This window comes from Athene cunicularia, assembly GCF_003259725.1.
Source record: "Athene cunicularia isolate RWA chromosome 1 unlocalized genomic scaffold, athCun1 chr1_part1, whole genome shotgun sequence".
Lineage (NCBI taxonomy): Eukaryota > Metazoa > Chordata > Aves > Strigiformes > Strigidae > Athene > Athene cunicularia.
Genome location: NW_020799091.1, coordinates 62017359 through 62033005, shown reverse-complemented (window position 1 = coordinate 62033005; position 15647 = coordinate 62017359). Strand labels below are relative to the sequence as shown.

General features: G+C 39.4%; 1 protein-coding gene across 1 annotated transcript in view; it reads left to right on the top strand.

The window, feature by feature from the left end:
• COL4A1 (collagen type IV alpha 1 chain) overlaps positions 1–15647 on the top strand; it is a 105912-nt gene that overhangs the window by 42787 nt on the left and 47478 nt on the right. The window contains exons 3-13 of the mRNA XM_026845799.1: positions 8454–8543; positions 8631–8675; positions 10219–10263; positions 10373–10435; positions 10537–10590; positions 10736–10762; positions 12053–12136; positions 12247–12309; positions 13363–13398; positions 13942–13983; positions 15509–15598. Of these exons, the coding sequence (XP_026701600.1) occupies positions 8454–8543; positions 8631–8675; positions 10219–10263; positions 10373–10435; positions 10537–10590; positions 10736–10762; positions 12053–12136; positions 12247–12309; positions 13363–13398; positions 13942–13983; positions 15509–15598 (639 nt within the window). The remainder of the gene's footprint in view (positions 1–8453; positions 8544–8630; positions 8676–10218; positions 10264–10372; positions 10436–10536; positions 10591–10735; positions 10763–12052; positions 12137–12246; positions 12310–13362; positions 13399–13941; positions 13984–15508; positions 15599–15647) is intronic.

Below are 15647 nucleotides of genomic sequence, written 5' to 3'. Positions count from 1 at the left end.
TCCCCCTGAATATTTAAGAGTAACTAGAATGGCAAAACCTACCCATCATAAATTTTGTAGCTCTTAAAGAAAGCATGTGACAGCTTCCACTGAAGTTCAGCTGGAACATTTAAAAATGTTTAGATATGCCAACAAAAATAATTCTCACCAAGGCTTGTGTCAAATATCAGTGTACACGAAGTAAATATACTGAGTTAAGCAAGTCGGTGAACACAGACACTGGCATCAAATTGGATGCCCTCTCTCTTTTCTCATGCGACACTGTTACTGACTGTAAATGGATGAAACAAAAGTATTTAATGGCTAAGTTAGCAGAACGCTAAGAGCTTTGGGGCCTTTTGGTGACCCTTAGTTTTGTTAGAACAGTTTGCTGGACTGCTAAGCAAAGACTGAAAGACTGCAGTACTGCAAACAGATGAGATTAAGTAGTAGTAGTGGAAGGGAGGGACTCTAGTACAGAAGGGCAGTCTAAAGTGCCCCCTGACTCCCTCTTCTATTCTGAATACTGTCAGGAACTCAGCCCCAAAACTTCTGGGTTAGCCAAGATCTTTACAGAGCTCCTACACAAATTCTTTGCATGTCTTCATAGTTATGTTTGTGTAATTAATGACTTGTCACTCGTGTGGCTCCAGAACTGTATAGCTATAGCACAGATAGATTCTAGTGCTGAAGGATGTCCAGTGGGAATATTGTAATGTTAAGCATCCTTAGTGCATTTGAGGACACTAGCCCTGTGAGTATATAGCAATAATTCTGTTTGACTGATATCAACTTCACACTTTCAATAAAATACTGAAAGTGGTAAGTGCAGCTGAGGACAAACAGATGATATTTATTGCACATGTTTATTTTAATCCTGAAAGATATTCAGGGCTGGTGCTCCCTCTGGTGGCTAAAAATACTTTTAATAAAGAAATTGGTATTCCCCACCTCTATGTCTTTGCTAATGTAACACTGAGCCACTTATAATTCTGTAACACGGTTGAAAAAGTGTGGAGGGAAACACAGAGACTTGAGAGCGCTACTCAGATTGCACAATAGTATTTCCCACTGTGCAGTGTAATTACTGGTCTAACACCTTGAAGCCGATTCACTTGAGCGCTCGCAGTTACATCAGCTGAAGGAACAAATACAGAGAACAAATTCACCTCTCATGTGGCTTTGGATATTCGGGGTAGAAACCGTGTAGTGCATTTCAAGGCTGTTGTGCATCATTGTAGATTTTACAAGGTCACACTGGAGCATCAAGGTGTGATGAATGTTTTGGATGGTGGGTTTTCTTGTTAACAGTTGCACATAGGTCTCAAAATAATTTTTTTTTTTCACGGGCAATGTTTGAGACTTTCTAAAATCAGACTGATAAGAGAAAAATAGGAAAGAATGCTGAATTATCAGGCCCTATTTATCTCTTTTTAGAAACTGCATCCTCAATTTGCATCTTGAAGCACATCTTTGCCACACGTGCCCTTGGTGGCGTTTCAATTCAATGAACATTAACTTTTGGGAAGGAGGGAGCAGGTGTGTTTAGGAGTCTAAGCTTATAACGACATTGAAGTCAGCAGCAACACTGGTCTGAAGATGGCTTCTCTGGCAAGGTCAAGTGTTTGTTGGCTCCCAGCTCAGTTCCTCTTGCAGCACAGGCACAGCTGAGGAGCTCTGGTGGATGAACTCCCCACTGCGCTGATGTGAGAAGCTGCTTTTGCTGCCTTTCCGCCCTGCGTCCTGGATTGCTATGTCCTCCTCACATCGGGTTTGGCAGCTGCTTGGCCACCTGATGAGCTCCTCAGCACACTGAGGCCAGAGCAATCTCACTCGCTAAAGAAAAGTGAGTAAGTTTAGTGAGCTGAACTGGTGTGGTGGAGACTGAGGGAATCATATTAGCTGGTATAAAGAAGGGTGAGGTGGCACTATCCCTTTAAAAGGAGGAAAAGAAGGATCTACCTTTGCTGGGTAGATCAGCTCAGCTGCCTTTTGACATCTCTCCCTAAGACAGTTTTGATGCCTTTTTAACTGAAGGACTGGCACATGTCTGCCCTGCTGTCTCAGCTGCAGTGCCATCACTGGCAGAGGCAAATGAAGCATCTTTCAAATGGCTTTGGGAAGATCTGCACGTTGTTATTTACCACGTGCCTGAGTCTCTGGAGAGCCTGAGGACATTATATTTGTGCAGGCCCAGACACCCTGTGAACCCGCACTTCTGGAAACAGTTGATTTATATCCATATTACCAGTCTCTCAAGTCTAAAATCTCTCAGTCCAGCAGTCCCTAGACAAAATAATAGGGGAAATAATTTATAATGGGGTGATTATTTCCTCCCCCTCAACACTTAATTTATTACAGCTGTATCTTCTGAAGCTACTTACTTCATGTGACTCTTGCTTAGCAATCTGCAGTTGTTCCATGTGTCAAACAGCATTTCATGGCTAATTTGGAAGGGTTGGTGTCAGAAAAAATATCAGTCTATGCAGGTATGCTTTTAACAGGCTTGCCTCTGTTTAGAAGTCCATTCAATTGCTTTTAATTTGAACTATCTAGTGCAAAGGCATTTGGATGTGTTTCACAAAAGCTGGGCTAACACAGGCACCTTACTTATTAAATGAATGCAACAGTGACTGAGCACTTGCTGTCTTTTTACGTAGCACCTCCGCATTTTCAGCAGCTGAGTGGCAGAATATTCATATTTGTGAGCTGAGTAATGAATTCTCCTTTGCGCTTCCTGACAGTTTGCACTGAATCAGCAGAGGTACAGATGACTTGGTTACATCTGTTTTAATTTCTGAGTCTCATGAATTGATTTGTAAGAAGCAGAAGCTCTTTCAGTATTACTTGCCAAGATTTTGCAGCTGTGAATGTTGGAACTTGAACAATACACAGCCCTTACAGTCAGAGTCTCATGCTTTTCACGCACTGCAGCTAGAAATCTCAGTGCTGAGCGAAAAATAAGTGGGGTAGCAGTGGTCTGGTGCTTGCCAGTTTATGTAGTGTGGATGCTTAATGAGTTGTAGCATAAATGTAGTGCGAACACTGGCTGTTGGCTGGAACATTGTATGAAGAAAGGAACGGGGCAGGCAAGCAGGGAAGGGGTGCTGCTCAATTATTTCCTTGCAATGCAAGGCATCTTCAGGACATGCTTATGTCTGTACTGTACAGCAAAATAAGTGATAGCTTCATCTGAGCTTGAAGTTCTGAATAAGCCACTTTGGGTAGGAAAGCAGGAGTACAAATGTTGCTACCCCATTGATGTCTGAGATCTACATCTACTCATAATATTAGGACATGTGGAGCTCTGCATTCACATGACTTTACAGCTTCTAGATGGTACAGTTTCTGTACTCTCTTGTTTAGTGTAGATACTTTGAGAATTTTACTGTAATTTAGTGTAGTTTCACTGATGCCTGTCCCGATCCAATGTCGGAGGAGGTTTCGATACAATCCCAAAAGCTTCACCTCTACCTCTGCCAGGGTATCCGCCTCCCCCCAAAGTTGATTCCTCAATTCCTCCTTTAATATTGCATTTTGATTGCTTTCCTCCTCCAGTAACTTTATTTTCTCTCAACTGTTCCTGCAGGGTCTTTATTATTTTTTGAAAGGAGTCAATTACAGTATCAGCTTGACAAAGCCTCTGCTTTCTATCACTGCTGCTGCCAGGCTTGCTCCCAACACTGCAGAAATTATAGCTTTTCCTTTCCCCCTCCTAACCTTAGCTTCCTTCTGCAACACCCTTATCCTATCCATTGCACTGTGGTTGAAACCAGTGGGTTTTCACCCAATCTTGCCCCTGGATTGAGGGACGAGACTGATGAGCCTCCAAAAGGTCATATAATTTATCTATCCCTTCGACCGGCAAGGTGACCTTTTTTTTTTTTTTTTTTTTTTTTAACACAAAGGGTGTATCTACCTAATTCGGTTCTGAGAGGGCCACACATGTATATCCAAGTCGCCCCTTTTCTCTCTGGGGAAGTCACACGTTAATCTGACACACAGAAATAACACAAAGGGGTCATCATCCTGAAAGGGCCACAATAATATCCAGTTTTCCCTTTTCTCTCTCAGGAGGCCACACTTTAATTATAACACACACAACAAAACCTCCAACCCACTATTACTATCTACTCTTCCTCCCATTCACTTTTAGGAGGTTGCACCTTAATTAGATGCTTTCTATTCCACAGCACGTAAATTCCAAGCACAACACGAACCCGCCCCCTTATGTTCCTGAGAGATCCCACTTAACACAGCGAGGCAATACGGCACTCCATAGTCTCTAGGGATCCTGTCCGTGACACAAATTTAATGTCCCAATCCAATGTCGGGGAGGTTTCGATATGTTCCCAAGAGTGGAAATTAAGACACAAACGAGGTCAAATGCCGTACACCCAAAGCAGGTTTTTATTATAAAAGAAGTGAAGAGGGGTAGCGATAGGACAGAAGGGAAGAAAAAGACAGAAAAAAGCAAGGATGCAGGATAGGGGTAGCAAGAGTAGTCACCACCATGGATCCAGAGGCATCCCTTTGGTCCTCAGTCTTCAGTTCGTTGGTGGTGGGTGCACACGGATCAGGCTTCGATGGTGGATGCACACTGAGCAAAATTTTCTGCTGTGTTTTTAAATTCATCGTATCCGCTGATTAGCATATCTGCTCACCTTTAGGTTGTTGTTTTTTTTTTTTTTTTTTTTTTTTTTTTTCTCTGGTCCAACAGGTTTTTTTGCATCTGGCTTCAGGGCAGGAACGTTTGCCTCTTATCAGTTCATTAGCAATGCATGCATGGGGTCTGGCCTACACAACAGAGCTACAAATGGCTACAGGTTGGGGCCAGCTCAGTACACCTCTGCCCCTTTGAGGCTTGTCTAAAGAACAACTGCAAGGAAGTGGGGGGTTGCATCCTTCAATACACTCCTGCTTCTCTGGGAAACATCCCCCAGACCAATTCACAGGCCTCAGCAACTTCTCCTGGAGGTTTGCACAGACACAAGCAGGCTTTGAGACTGTCATACGACATTTCAGTCTCTCACAATGCCAAAACAAAAATTTCATGGTGGAACTTGATACTAACTGGAGCAAGAGTATTGAAATAAGACCTCTGTTCCTCAGCACTGTTTCTTTCCTTCCAAGTTTTGGCACACAAATTTTCTAGGACTGTTATACAAAGAGACAGTCTGGTACCTGAACTAAAGAAAGGGTCTGGAGTGCAGGAGGCATCCCTAGGTTTGGTACTGGGTCTTAACAGAACAGGTTACCCGAACTTCTCTGAGTTTCTGTGGATGGCATGGAAGACTAAGGTCCTATTAACTGTGTAGCCTGACACAGCACAGTTTGGGCTACTTAGCCAATACTTCCAACTACTTACCCCAAACTTACTTTGTAGTAAAATCAAATGGTAATGCAGAGCAGTGGGAAAGGTGTAAGCAGTGTGTAAGTCCATGTTCCCCTGTTAGAATAAGTGGCCAAGGTGGCAGGTTGTGTGCAGAGACAGATTTGGCAGCTCTCACACATGCGGTGACCTTTTGATTTCCTTACTTCCCTCTGGCAAAAAGGTGAGCTCAGTTCCAGTATTAGAAACAATGAGTCTGCAATATTTGGGACAATACAGCCCTCCACATGCTCAGGAGTTATGCTTTCCAGGCCTTGAGACATCCAGTAGCTTGATTAGATGTTCAGAAGTCTTGGACAAATAGCCAGTTATTTTTCTTGTTGGTCTAAGAGTTGAAGTCAGTAAAATAAAATGCTTCTAGGGAAACCTGGATGTCTCTTAGGTAGAACTGACTTGGTATGGTCTCCGCTCTGCTCCTGCAGATATGTTTTGCCCCTCAGACAGGGCAGCCTGAGAGGCTGAAGAGAGCTTTGAGAGGATTGACTATAGTTGCCTTGGAAGTGCAAGTTTTTATTTATTTCAATCCTTGAGTTAACCTCCTTGGCAAGTCGAAGTAGTCATTACCTTAGTGAGTGATTTACAAGCACATTAAGTCTCTTTTACCATGCCAGAACCATCTTAAGGGAACCTTAGACTAAGTGAAAATCTGATCTTTAAACCTCAGTTTTATCTTTCCTTAAGAATAGAGGAAAGAGTATTTCCCTGTGTGCAGAATGCAGTGGTTCAAAGTGTGGTGAAGTCCTCAGATGGACAGAACTCCTGAGTGCAGAAAGCATTAGTTGTGTTACTCATGACTCATATTTCTCAGTGGGTGTCAAAATAATCTTGTTTTCTTCTCATTTGCACATGTTGTGCTTTCGTTCAGCAATGGAGAACCCTGTTGTATGTACTTGAGTGTCTTCTCCCTCTTTAGTCCATCTCCCAGCAGGTCATGAGAGCAAGTGCCCAGGGTTCAGTGTGAAATCCTGGTCTGAAGTAACACAACATCTGATTTTGTAGAAATACACTTGTTCCTGCAATGCCAAATAGCTAGCCAAAGAATGGATTTAAGAACCTCAGTAATCTGTTTAACATTTCAGATAGCTTTCAGATTTTTTAATTACTTCAACATTTATTCAGATGCCTGGATCCTGATAGGTTCTTCTGTAAAATATTTTTCAAAACAGTTTTAGTCACTTTAAAACTTGGACTTCATACCTCTTACAACTGACCTAGAAATATATTTCTTCAGCTGTTCTGCTGTTTGCTTTGTTTTGCTGTCTTTTGTGGTCTAACACACTGCCTCAGATTTGAGTTATTAGCAAACTTCATTCTCAAACCACAACAAATACTGGGGAGTAAATAGAGGAGATCATGCAATTTCAAAGAAAATCTGGTTGTTTGCCTTAGAAAGTACCATTTTATTGAAAATTTTATTTTTGTGGGAGGAAGGAGAGGAGAAGCAGCAGGAGAATTTTTCCTGGCAGGAAATTTTAATAAATGGCTTACTTTGATTTCACTTTCTCATGCTCTTATCATGTCAGTTATAGTTTTCTCCCCACCTTCCTCCTTGGCCTTGCTCTTCTCTCTTCTCCTTTGTTTCTTCATCCTGGCCAAGGAGCAAAAAAATCAACATCAACCAAGTAACTCCACAAATCTTCCAATTCCTATCACCTTCTGAAACTGTAACTAGCATTGTGTCTATGGGTTTCCTCTGCCTGCATATTGTAACCTTTGGTTTGCAAGATGCCTGTTACATACTCCAAGATTCAGATGTTCTTTTGTGTGCTCAGTCCTCAGCTGACCCCTGCAAGCTACCAGCATACTGCTGGGAATCTTTGTCCTGAGCAAACAGAAGAGTTTCTTGCTATTCACCATCCCAAAAGCCAAATACTAAATTGTTTGTTAATTGCAAATAGCAATCTCATCTCTCACTGTTTTGCTGGAAATACTTAAAACTTTGCATAGCTTGTTTTTGTGTGTTTTGAACCTTGTTGATTTTATTTTCTCGTAGGTACCCTTTGAAAATTGGTCTGTGTTTTGAGTTTCTAAAACTAAAACTAAAACCCGTGGTTTTTAGCTGTTCTCCAAACTTTTATAACTTTTCCTTTTTGCACTTGCTCCCTAATGTTTTATTCATCCAATATTCCCACGTTTTTTGGACTATATGAAGTGTTTCTGTTTCACACCACATCTTGAAAGGACAACTCTGGTTACTTTCTACATGGAATGTTTGGCTTTTGATTTGCTTGATTTGCTGTTTTCAGACCTTGACATGTGTGTTTTTTTTCTCTCTCCTATGTGTAGATTTTGCAGCCTTTATTCAGACAGTGTCCTTGGTTTCACTGGGAGTGGAAGTATAGTGAACATGTAATAGCTGCAATATTGATCTAGAGTGTGGATGGATTTTCTGCCTCTAGATTTATCTGATTTAAAGTCATTGTTGTAGGGAGAGGAACAGCACAGAAAACACAGGTGTCCCATACAGTATTAAAGAAGAGCCTAAAAGGTGACACATACAATCTGTGTTCAGCTTCTTGGGAAGAACCTGATTCTTGAAGCACTCTGTCTCTGAACCACCCTGAATTCAAGATTATGACAAGCCTGGTCTCCAAAATCTGCTGTTGTGAATGATATATAAGAAGAGGAGTGGTATTGGCCATTCATAAAGCAGTGGCTGAACAGTGATATTTGTGGTTTTCAGGAATTTAATTGCTGATTTGGGGTGTTAGATTTTCTACCAGGATTTAGCTGTATCTCTATAGGAATGCAGATAGGTCTTATTAGAGGGAAAGTGGCCTTCCTGATCCCAGGGGTATAAACATGCTCTGGACAGTGCTATCCAGGGAGACAGAAAAAAGGTTTCATTGACATTCAAAGAATGCTTTTCTATTATGCCACACTCGGTCTCTGCCAACCTATTACTGAACCAGAAATATTTGTTTATAATAATTCTTTGAAATACCAACATGAAATGTTTGCTATCACACATATCTTCTTACCACCTATCAGGTTTCTTGAGCACAGAAACAGGGGATATGTGGGTTGCTTGAGGAAGCAACTTCAGTTGTTTAGTTTCTAATGTGTTTTCTTCTTCCAACAGGGAGAAAGAGGCTTGCCTGGACTACAGGGTGTGATTGGGTTTCCTGGAATGCAAGGACCTGAAGGTCCCCCTGGGCCACCAGGGCTTAAGGTAAGAATTTAAGCTTTACTATTTAAAAAATTCAGATTTCCCTAAATTGTCCCTAGGAAAAACAAAGCTATCTCTTTTCCTTTTCAGGGTGATACTGGAGAACCAGGACTGCCAGGAACAAAAGGAACAAGAGTGAGTTCTAACTGAGTTTTTTGCAATTCTGATGTCTATGGATTTATATGTCTTTAACTCTCCATGGCTGCCTTCAAGTGCAAGACGGGGTTAGTTTCTTCTTTGACTTAGTCCATGGCATCCCCTTGTGCTGCACAATAGTTTCAAAATTCTTGGTTTGCCTTTGAAGTTCATTTTGCATTGGGCAGTCAGTGGCTTTGTCCATTTGCATTTTCACCCGGTACTTACCACTGAATCAACAGCACTGGTTTTAATATGCCTTTGATATCTTTCTGACATACCAAGAAGCTTTTTTCCAGCTTGAATATGAACCAACCTTACTACCTCATGCAAAATTCTCCTTTATGTTTGGCATCTAACCTCCTTGAAGCACTCCAGCAGAGAAGCTGACACACCCATAAGCACATACATGTTGTGCATAAGCTGCAGAGCCTAATTAAAGCCAGGGACAAAGGTCTCTTGACTTTACTAGAAGAGGCTCTGAATATCCCTATAACCTTCCTGCTGTCATTTCTGATTAATGTGGCACTTATTTTAGCACATCATATTAGCCAGGACCATGTTGGGGTTTTGTGATGTGTCAAGTTCATTCCGGAGCATTTTCCTGTTTCGTAATGTAATGATGAAAAGGGATTCAAAGGACTTGACCAGTAGTGATGCATACATTTTCAGCTATACCCTCTTGTCTGCAGATTTTCAAACTGCTGTCTCAGTTTTGTTCTCTATTTGCCTGCAGTTCCTGCAGCACTTAGAATGTGCTGAATCAACTGCAGTTTCTGAGCTATTACAGGGGGGGTATTCTGCTAGATCAAGAAATCCTTATTTCAGTCCATGATGTTCATGATACCCTGGGGTATCCTGAGTGTTAATGTAAATTGGCATCTCCTGGTAAATGTGTTTGTGTGCTACTGTGCAAGTAGACTGTATTTTAGCAATCATAAAGTTTCGGAAGATACAAATATACTGTCTGAGCACAGGATTCCCATACATCATTTCTGCTTCAAGTATTAGGAAATATTGCATGAATAAATAAGCTGGTAGGATGAAAATGAGGTGGCAAGTCAAACTCCTGATTCATTACAGAGAAAGAGTTATCTCAACCTGGTGGGGTTTTTGATAATGAGGATGAGTTGATACACTGATGTGGAGTATGAAAGATAGAGAAGCATTTTTACAGCGCATTAACATCCTCTTCTGCTATGAAGAAGTGCCTACAGTAAATTTCATTTTGGGAACAAAGGTTAAGAGAAGACAGCACCTCTGCCTTCCTTTTTACCTGTACATAAGGCTCTAGTATAGTTCCTGTTGAAGGAAATCCATATTGGTGCTTAAAAAGTTAGTCATAAAAAGTTGCTTTCAGTTATTGATTACTAAGATGCCACATTTGAGAGGATTTAGAGATTAGAGCTATTTTGTCCTGGAAGTTTAAAAGAAACTGTTCCTTGTTTCTTGACTGTCACCACTGGAGATGCAACTCGGACTGCACCTTGTCATTGCTGTTCTGTGGGTTTGTCATTTCAGTTCATGTTTTTGTCAATTGCAGGGCCCCCCAGGAGCATCAGGCTTTCCAGGAAACCCAGGCCTTCCTGTACGTGTGAAGTATATATATTTTTATAAAGAACATCAAAGTTTTAATTGTGACATCTGACCTGGCTTAATGCTAATATTGCTAATTTCTTTTCTTTCTTTTCATGTAGGGCATTCCTGGACAAGATGGCCCTCCTGGTCCACCTGGCATTCCAGGATGTAATGGCACAAAGGTGACGTTTACATATGTTTATAACAGCATCTCTGTATTGAAATAAAAACATCCCTCAAGCTTATGTTCCCTAAACAAAACCAATTTCTTCATTTCCCTTAGGGTGAAAGAGGTCCAGTAGGTCCCCCAGGTTTACCAGGACTGACTGGGAGCATAGTAAGTAGATTCTTTCATGCTTGATTCACTTGTTTCAACCCTGATTCTTGAAATGCAAATATGACTATACGAAATGACATAGACTATAAGATGTAAAATATACAATACTGAGAAGCAATAATATCAAATATGTCTTTTTTCACAGGGACCTCCAGGACCTCCTGGAATGAAGGTACATTTTACTCTAAGTGTGTTCATATCCTGCTTCTAACAATAAGAACTAGGGTGAACTTTGCACCCTGTAAGACTAGCAGTCTTTACTTAAGGACTGAAAGATTGTACCACCATGTTTCACTTTGTTCTGTAGTACCACTAAATAAAGACTGTGGGGCAACCTCCAGTTAATAACACTTGAACATATGTGTTGCTCCATGCAGGTCTTAAAAATGTAAGTATTACTTAGATTACAACAGAAAAAAAGTAGTACATATCATTAATTATATATAATATGGTAGCCACCCAATTGTGAATAAAGATTTAGATAGATTTTATGGTTCAAACGTTTGTCATTATATTGACGTTTCATTTATCTAAATAGTTTCACATAGATAACATTTGTGGAAGAAGGTTATATAGCCCACAATATGAGGAGCATCCAAACGTACTAAACAGTTTTCATAAATAAATTCAACTAACTAGGTATCTGAGTGCATTTTGTGAATTGGAGAATGAAATATTGAATGTCAACAGAGAGCTTTTGCTCTTTAAAATGAACAGATATAATTTGGAACTGTAAGCTAAATATAAATCTAAATGTAATCTCGGATTTTAATGACATGACTACCTGAAGTTGTGAAAGGCCCTTTTCTCTTTTTCTCATATGGGAAGAACTGACTTAGTCTATAATCACTGAAGTACTCGAATGTTTCTTCTCTAGGCATGTATGCGTAGATACACAACTCTAGAAATAAAATCACTTACAATATTGCAACTTTGTACAAAAATGCAGGAAAAATGGGATCTTTTGCTATTAAAAAAAAAAAAAAAGAGACAATGAAGAAGGTGGATAACAATCAGAATAGTGTTCTGAACTAAGACAAAGTGGATTCCTTTTTTTAAGAAAAAAGATCTCACCCTGGAAAAGAGATTGTGAGGTTACCACTTCTCTCAGCAGCCAGGTCCGAAGCTCCAGTTGTGTGGTGACACTGTAGTAGTGATAGATTTGGTAGGAAATCTTTCTGATTACCCATTACAGTATAGGAAATTAGGGTATGAAGAAAGATGCGGTACTGGAATCTCTTTAGGTGGCTTTAAAAGGCATTTGGCAATTAAGGTCTTAACTTTTAACATTTCTTGATATGTTTCAGCTGAATTAAAAGAAGTAAGGTGACTTTTTAAAAAAAGTTGGCTTTCCAAATGATACCAAACTTTACATAGCTCCAACTGTCCTCTCAGCTTTTATTGTTTTTGAATGCATTTGAATGGGTGTTCAAGTAGTATTCTTTTTCTTTTCTTATTATAGGGAGATCCAGGTGAAGTGATTGGTCTTTTACCTCCTAGTGTGCTAAAAGGTGATAAAGGCTTTCCTGGCCAACCTGGACTACCTGTAAGTCTGAATGGTTTGAATAGCAGTGAGCTTCAATTAAAATTTTATAAATATCATGAAATTACAAAATAAACATGACTTTTTAATTACGCCATTTTAATTTTTCATAGGGTCCACCTGGAACTCCAGGGTTTCAGGGACCAATGGGGCCACAAGGTCCTCCAGGAGATCCAGTAAGTTTCCTCTTACGGTGATTTGTACTTTACTTATAGAGCTTTATAATAGGAAAGTTCTACAAGGTTTGTGTAGCCGGTGTTTGTTGGGATTTGATAAAGATAACCTCTGGTTCCAGGCTTCCTGTTTAACTTCCTGGACTCTTATTATGGCAGGAATGACTGAGTAACGTAGGTTTTCAATAGCAGTTGCTCCTACAGTCATCTTATCTTCTTGTAGGTTTGGAGACTATTTTTGTGTGGGAGGGGTTGGAATAGGTATTCCTCCTTTTCCTTCTTTCTTCACTTAATTTACAGAAGATGAACTACAAACCTAGCAGCCAGATCTAAATCAATAAATAAGTTTACTGAGGCTGTTCTTACGGGCAGCCACATTAAGTAGTACTGTGGAAAGCAGGATATCAACTGTCTGTTATGGTAATTGCCAAATGCTGAAGGTGTTTCAGCTATTTGACATTTTGACAGGTCTAACAGATACTTTCTCGTCCTGCACTGGATGCAGGTAACACTATCAGGGATCAGTTATTTCCATCTGGTAAAAGTCCACCCAGTGTTTCTGTGTTCAGTGGGTATTAAAGTTCAGTATTAAAGGGAGCTGTGTGAGATTTCTTACCCTTCTGGAGAAAACTGAAAATGTTGTAAAGGAAAATGGTAGTACAGTTTAGTCAGCATTTGCACTTGTTGATGTGAAAAAGAACAATTTTAATGAGAGAAGGTGAGGAGTAATATTTAGCATACAAAACTGAAAAAATAAAAGCCAGAAATAAAGTTATTTTACAGTGCATACCATAGACTTCTTTTGGATTGTCTCTTGTCTAAATGCTGATTAGGTCCAAAGCTCTTAAATGAAAACTAAAGTCTGATGAGATGTCTTAGACAGATTCTGTTTGTTTTTATTGTTTATTCTAAGCTGTGAGTTGTGCACAATAGCAGAAAAATACATCTTGGTTTAATGGAAACAATTGCATTTTTGCTGTCTTCATAAAAGGTGTCATTATTCCACCTCATGTGGAATACATATACATATATATGCTAAAATATACTGTCTTGTAGGGTCCCCCAGGGCCACCAGGACTCCCAGGCGAGAAGGTAAGACACTTTCTATTGTAAAGATTGTCTATTTGTTTATTTATTTGGCACACCAGATCCCCCAAAATTTGGAAACTAATGGTCCTAAAAGAGTGAGTTTTTTACACTTTGGAATTTATTTTTATGTCTTAATGGGCATCATAAAGAGATATTTTTAACACAATTTTTAGGTTTTCTTCAAACTTGTTTAGATCTCATTTGATCAAATCAGTAGCAATTACAACATTCTATGATTAGTTGAACTCATAAAAATGCCCAAATTTTTGCTAAAATGTTGTAAAATGCATACTGACAATGAAATCAGCTGATAATTTTTGTTTTATCTATTTTATTCACAAATTGCTGTGATGCAGGACTTAACCAGCAGTGAGGTTAAGGACATAATCATTTATTTGTTTCACAGGTGCATTTAGAAGACATATTCTGTCTTTTATCTCCTCTCTTAACTTTTTTTTTGCTGTGTACAGAATACCTTCATATGAGTGTATGTATGCATGTATGCACTACTGATGAAAATTAAGTATGTGTAATTTGTATTTTCAGGGCTACATGGGCTTGGGCTTTCAGGGTCCCAAAGGTGAAAAGGTAAGTTTCTTGAAAACTTCTAAAGAATTACTGTCAGAAATGTTCTTGATATTTTGTTTTAAATAAACTGTTGGAATCAATCAATGGAGAAAATCAGCATTGTAATTTTTGGAAGACTTGAGTAAATCTGTAACTTACACCTAAATGATCGAAAGTCGTGAATGGTTACAGGCTTTGTTCATGATGATGTTATACCTGGTCATTAATTTTGGTCATTAACATGTTTTCCAGCTGTAACTAGTACCAACTAGTTTGCAGTAGGCAGATCTGGAAACATTTATCTGTATGTTAGGACTCATCATGAGTTTTATTTGATTTAATTCTGAGTGATAAGATTTAATGTGCTGTCCAGAATTATCAGAATTAATTGTGGTAGTACTCTTGAGGGCCTGTCTTCATTAGTTTGGTTTGATCTACTTTTAAAGCATGTCTTTCAGGTGTCCCCTTTTACTGTGTCTTGACTCAGCCAGGAGCAGTTTTCAGGGCACACAGACTGGTTTACTTTTGAATGAAAATAAGCCAAAAGATGTGCTTCAGGATCCCATTTATTCTCTTAACAGCATCAAATGGGAGGCAAAACATGTTAGGTGTAATCTGTTAACTCTCTCACTGAGAGGTCTAGGCTGAAGTGCCTTATGATGTGTTTTCAGGAGCCAAGAAATACATGCAGTCATGGGTTATTTGGTAAATTGAGAGTGTGTCTGAACCCTTCTCCAGAAGCTTCTCATGAGTGTCATTAACAGAAGCCTTTTGGAGTATAACTTAGGTGCAGGATTTTTATCCACCACTTTATTTATGTATTTTGAGTCACACTATTCCTAATGGATAGCATTTTTTTGGATGTGACACGTTGTTGAAATTAACGTTATCATAAAATTTCTTGAAAAATGTTTGTCAGAGATGTGGAGATTTCCTCGACTCCTCCAGTTTGTCTTTCACAAAAATTTAATGGTAACAGAAATGTATCAAGCCTTTTTGGAGTTGTTTTACTGTAAAAGAGTGCTTTTGCATTAAATAAGGAGATGAGGTTCTGACACATACATAGTAAAAAAGTATGATCCACAGTTATCATCTTGAAGTTGGCCTTTATGGACAGTTGTAAAGCTGATGGGATACTGTAAGCTTTGACTAACAGTTTCCTTCAGGCATCGACTTTCTGCACTTGACTTCTTTCTTCCTAATCTCCTTCCTCCTAAAGGAGGCACTGAAAAGCTTTTGTACTATTGCAATAATTAATTGGATATGTTCCTGATATTTGGTATTACTCAATCGTCACCCTAACAGGAGATTTAGGGATCTTTCTTGAGGGCAGTCTCTCTCTGTCACCCGTTGTACAGTTGTGTCTTCTATAACTGTATGTAACCCTTTTTCTGACGGATTTTACTGAAGTAAGAGTTTAAAAAACTCATTTTGCTATATTTTTAAAGGTGAGGGGTAGTTCCCTTTAATGTTATTGGTCTTAGTAATGTTTGTTCTCAGTGTCAGTACTGTTTTCAATAGACTATCTTGAATTTGGTGTTGACAGGGAGAACAAGGGGTAAGGGGCCCCCCAGGCCCCCCAGGACCAGCACCACATATGAAAGAAAAAGGGAGTGAAGTCATAAAGGGAGAAAAGGTGAGACCTTAAATGATTAATCTTGTTTACTATTCATTAAAACATGATA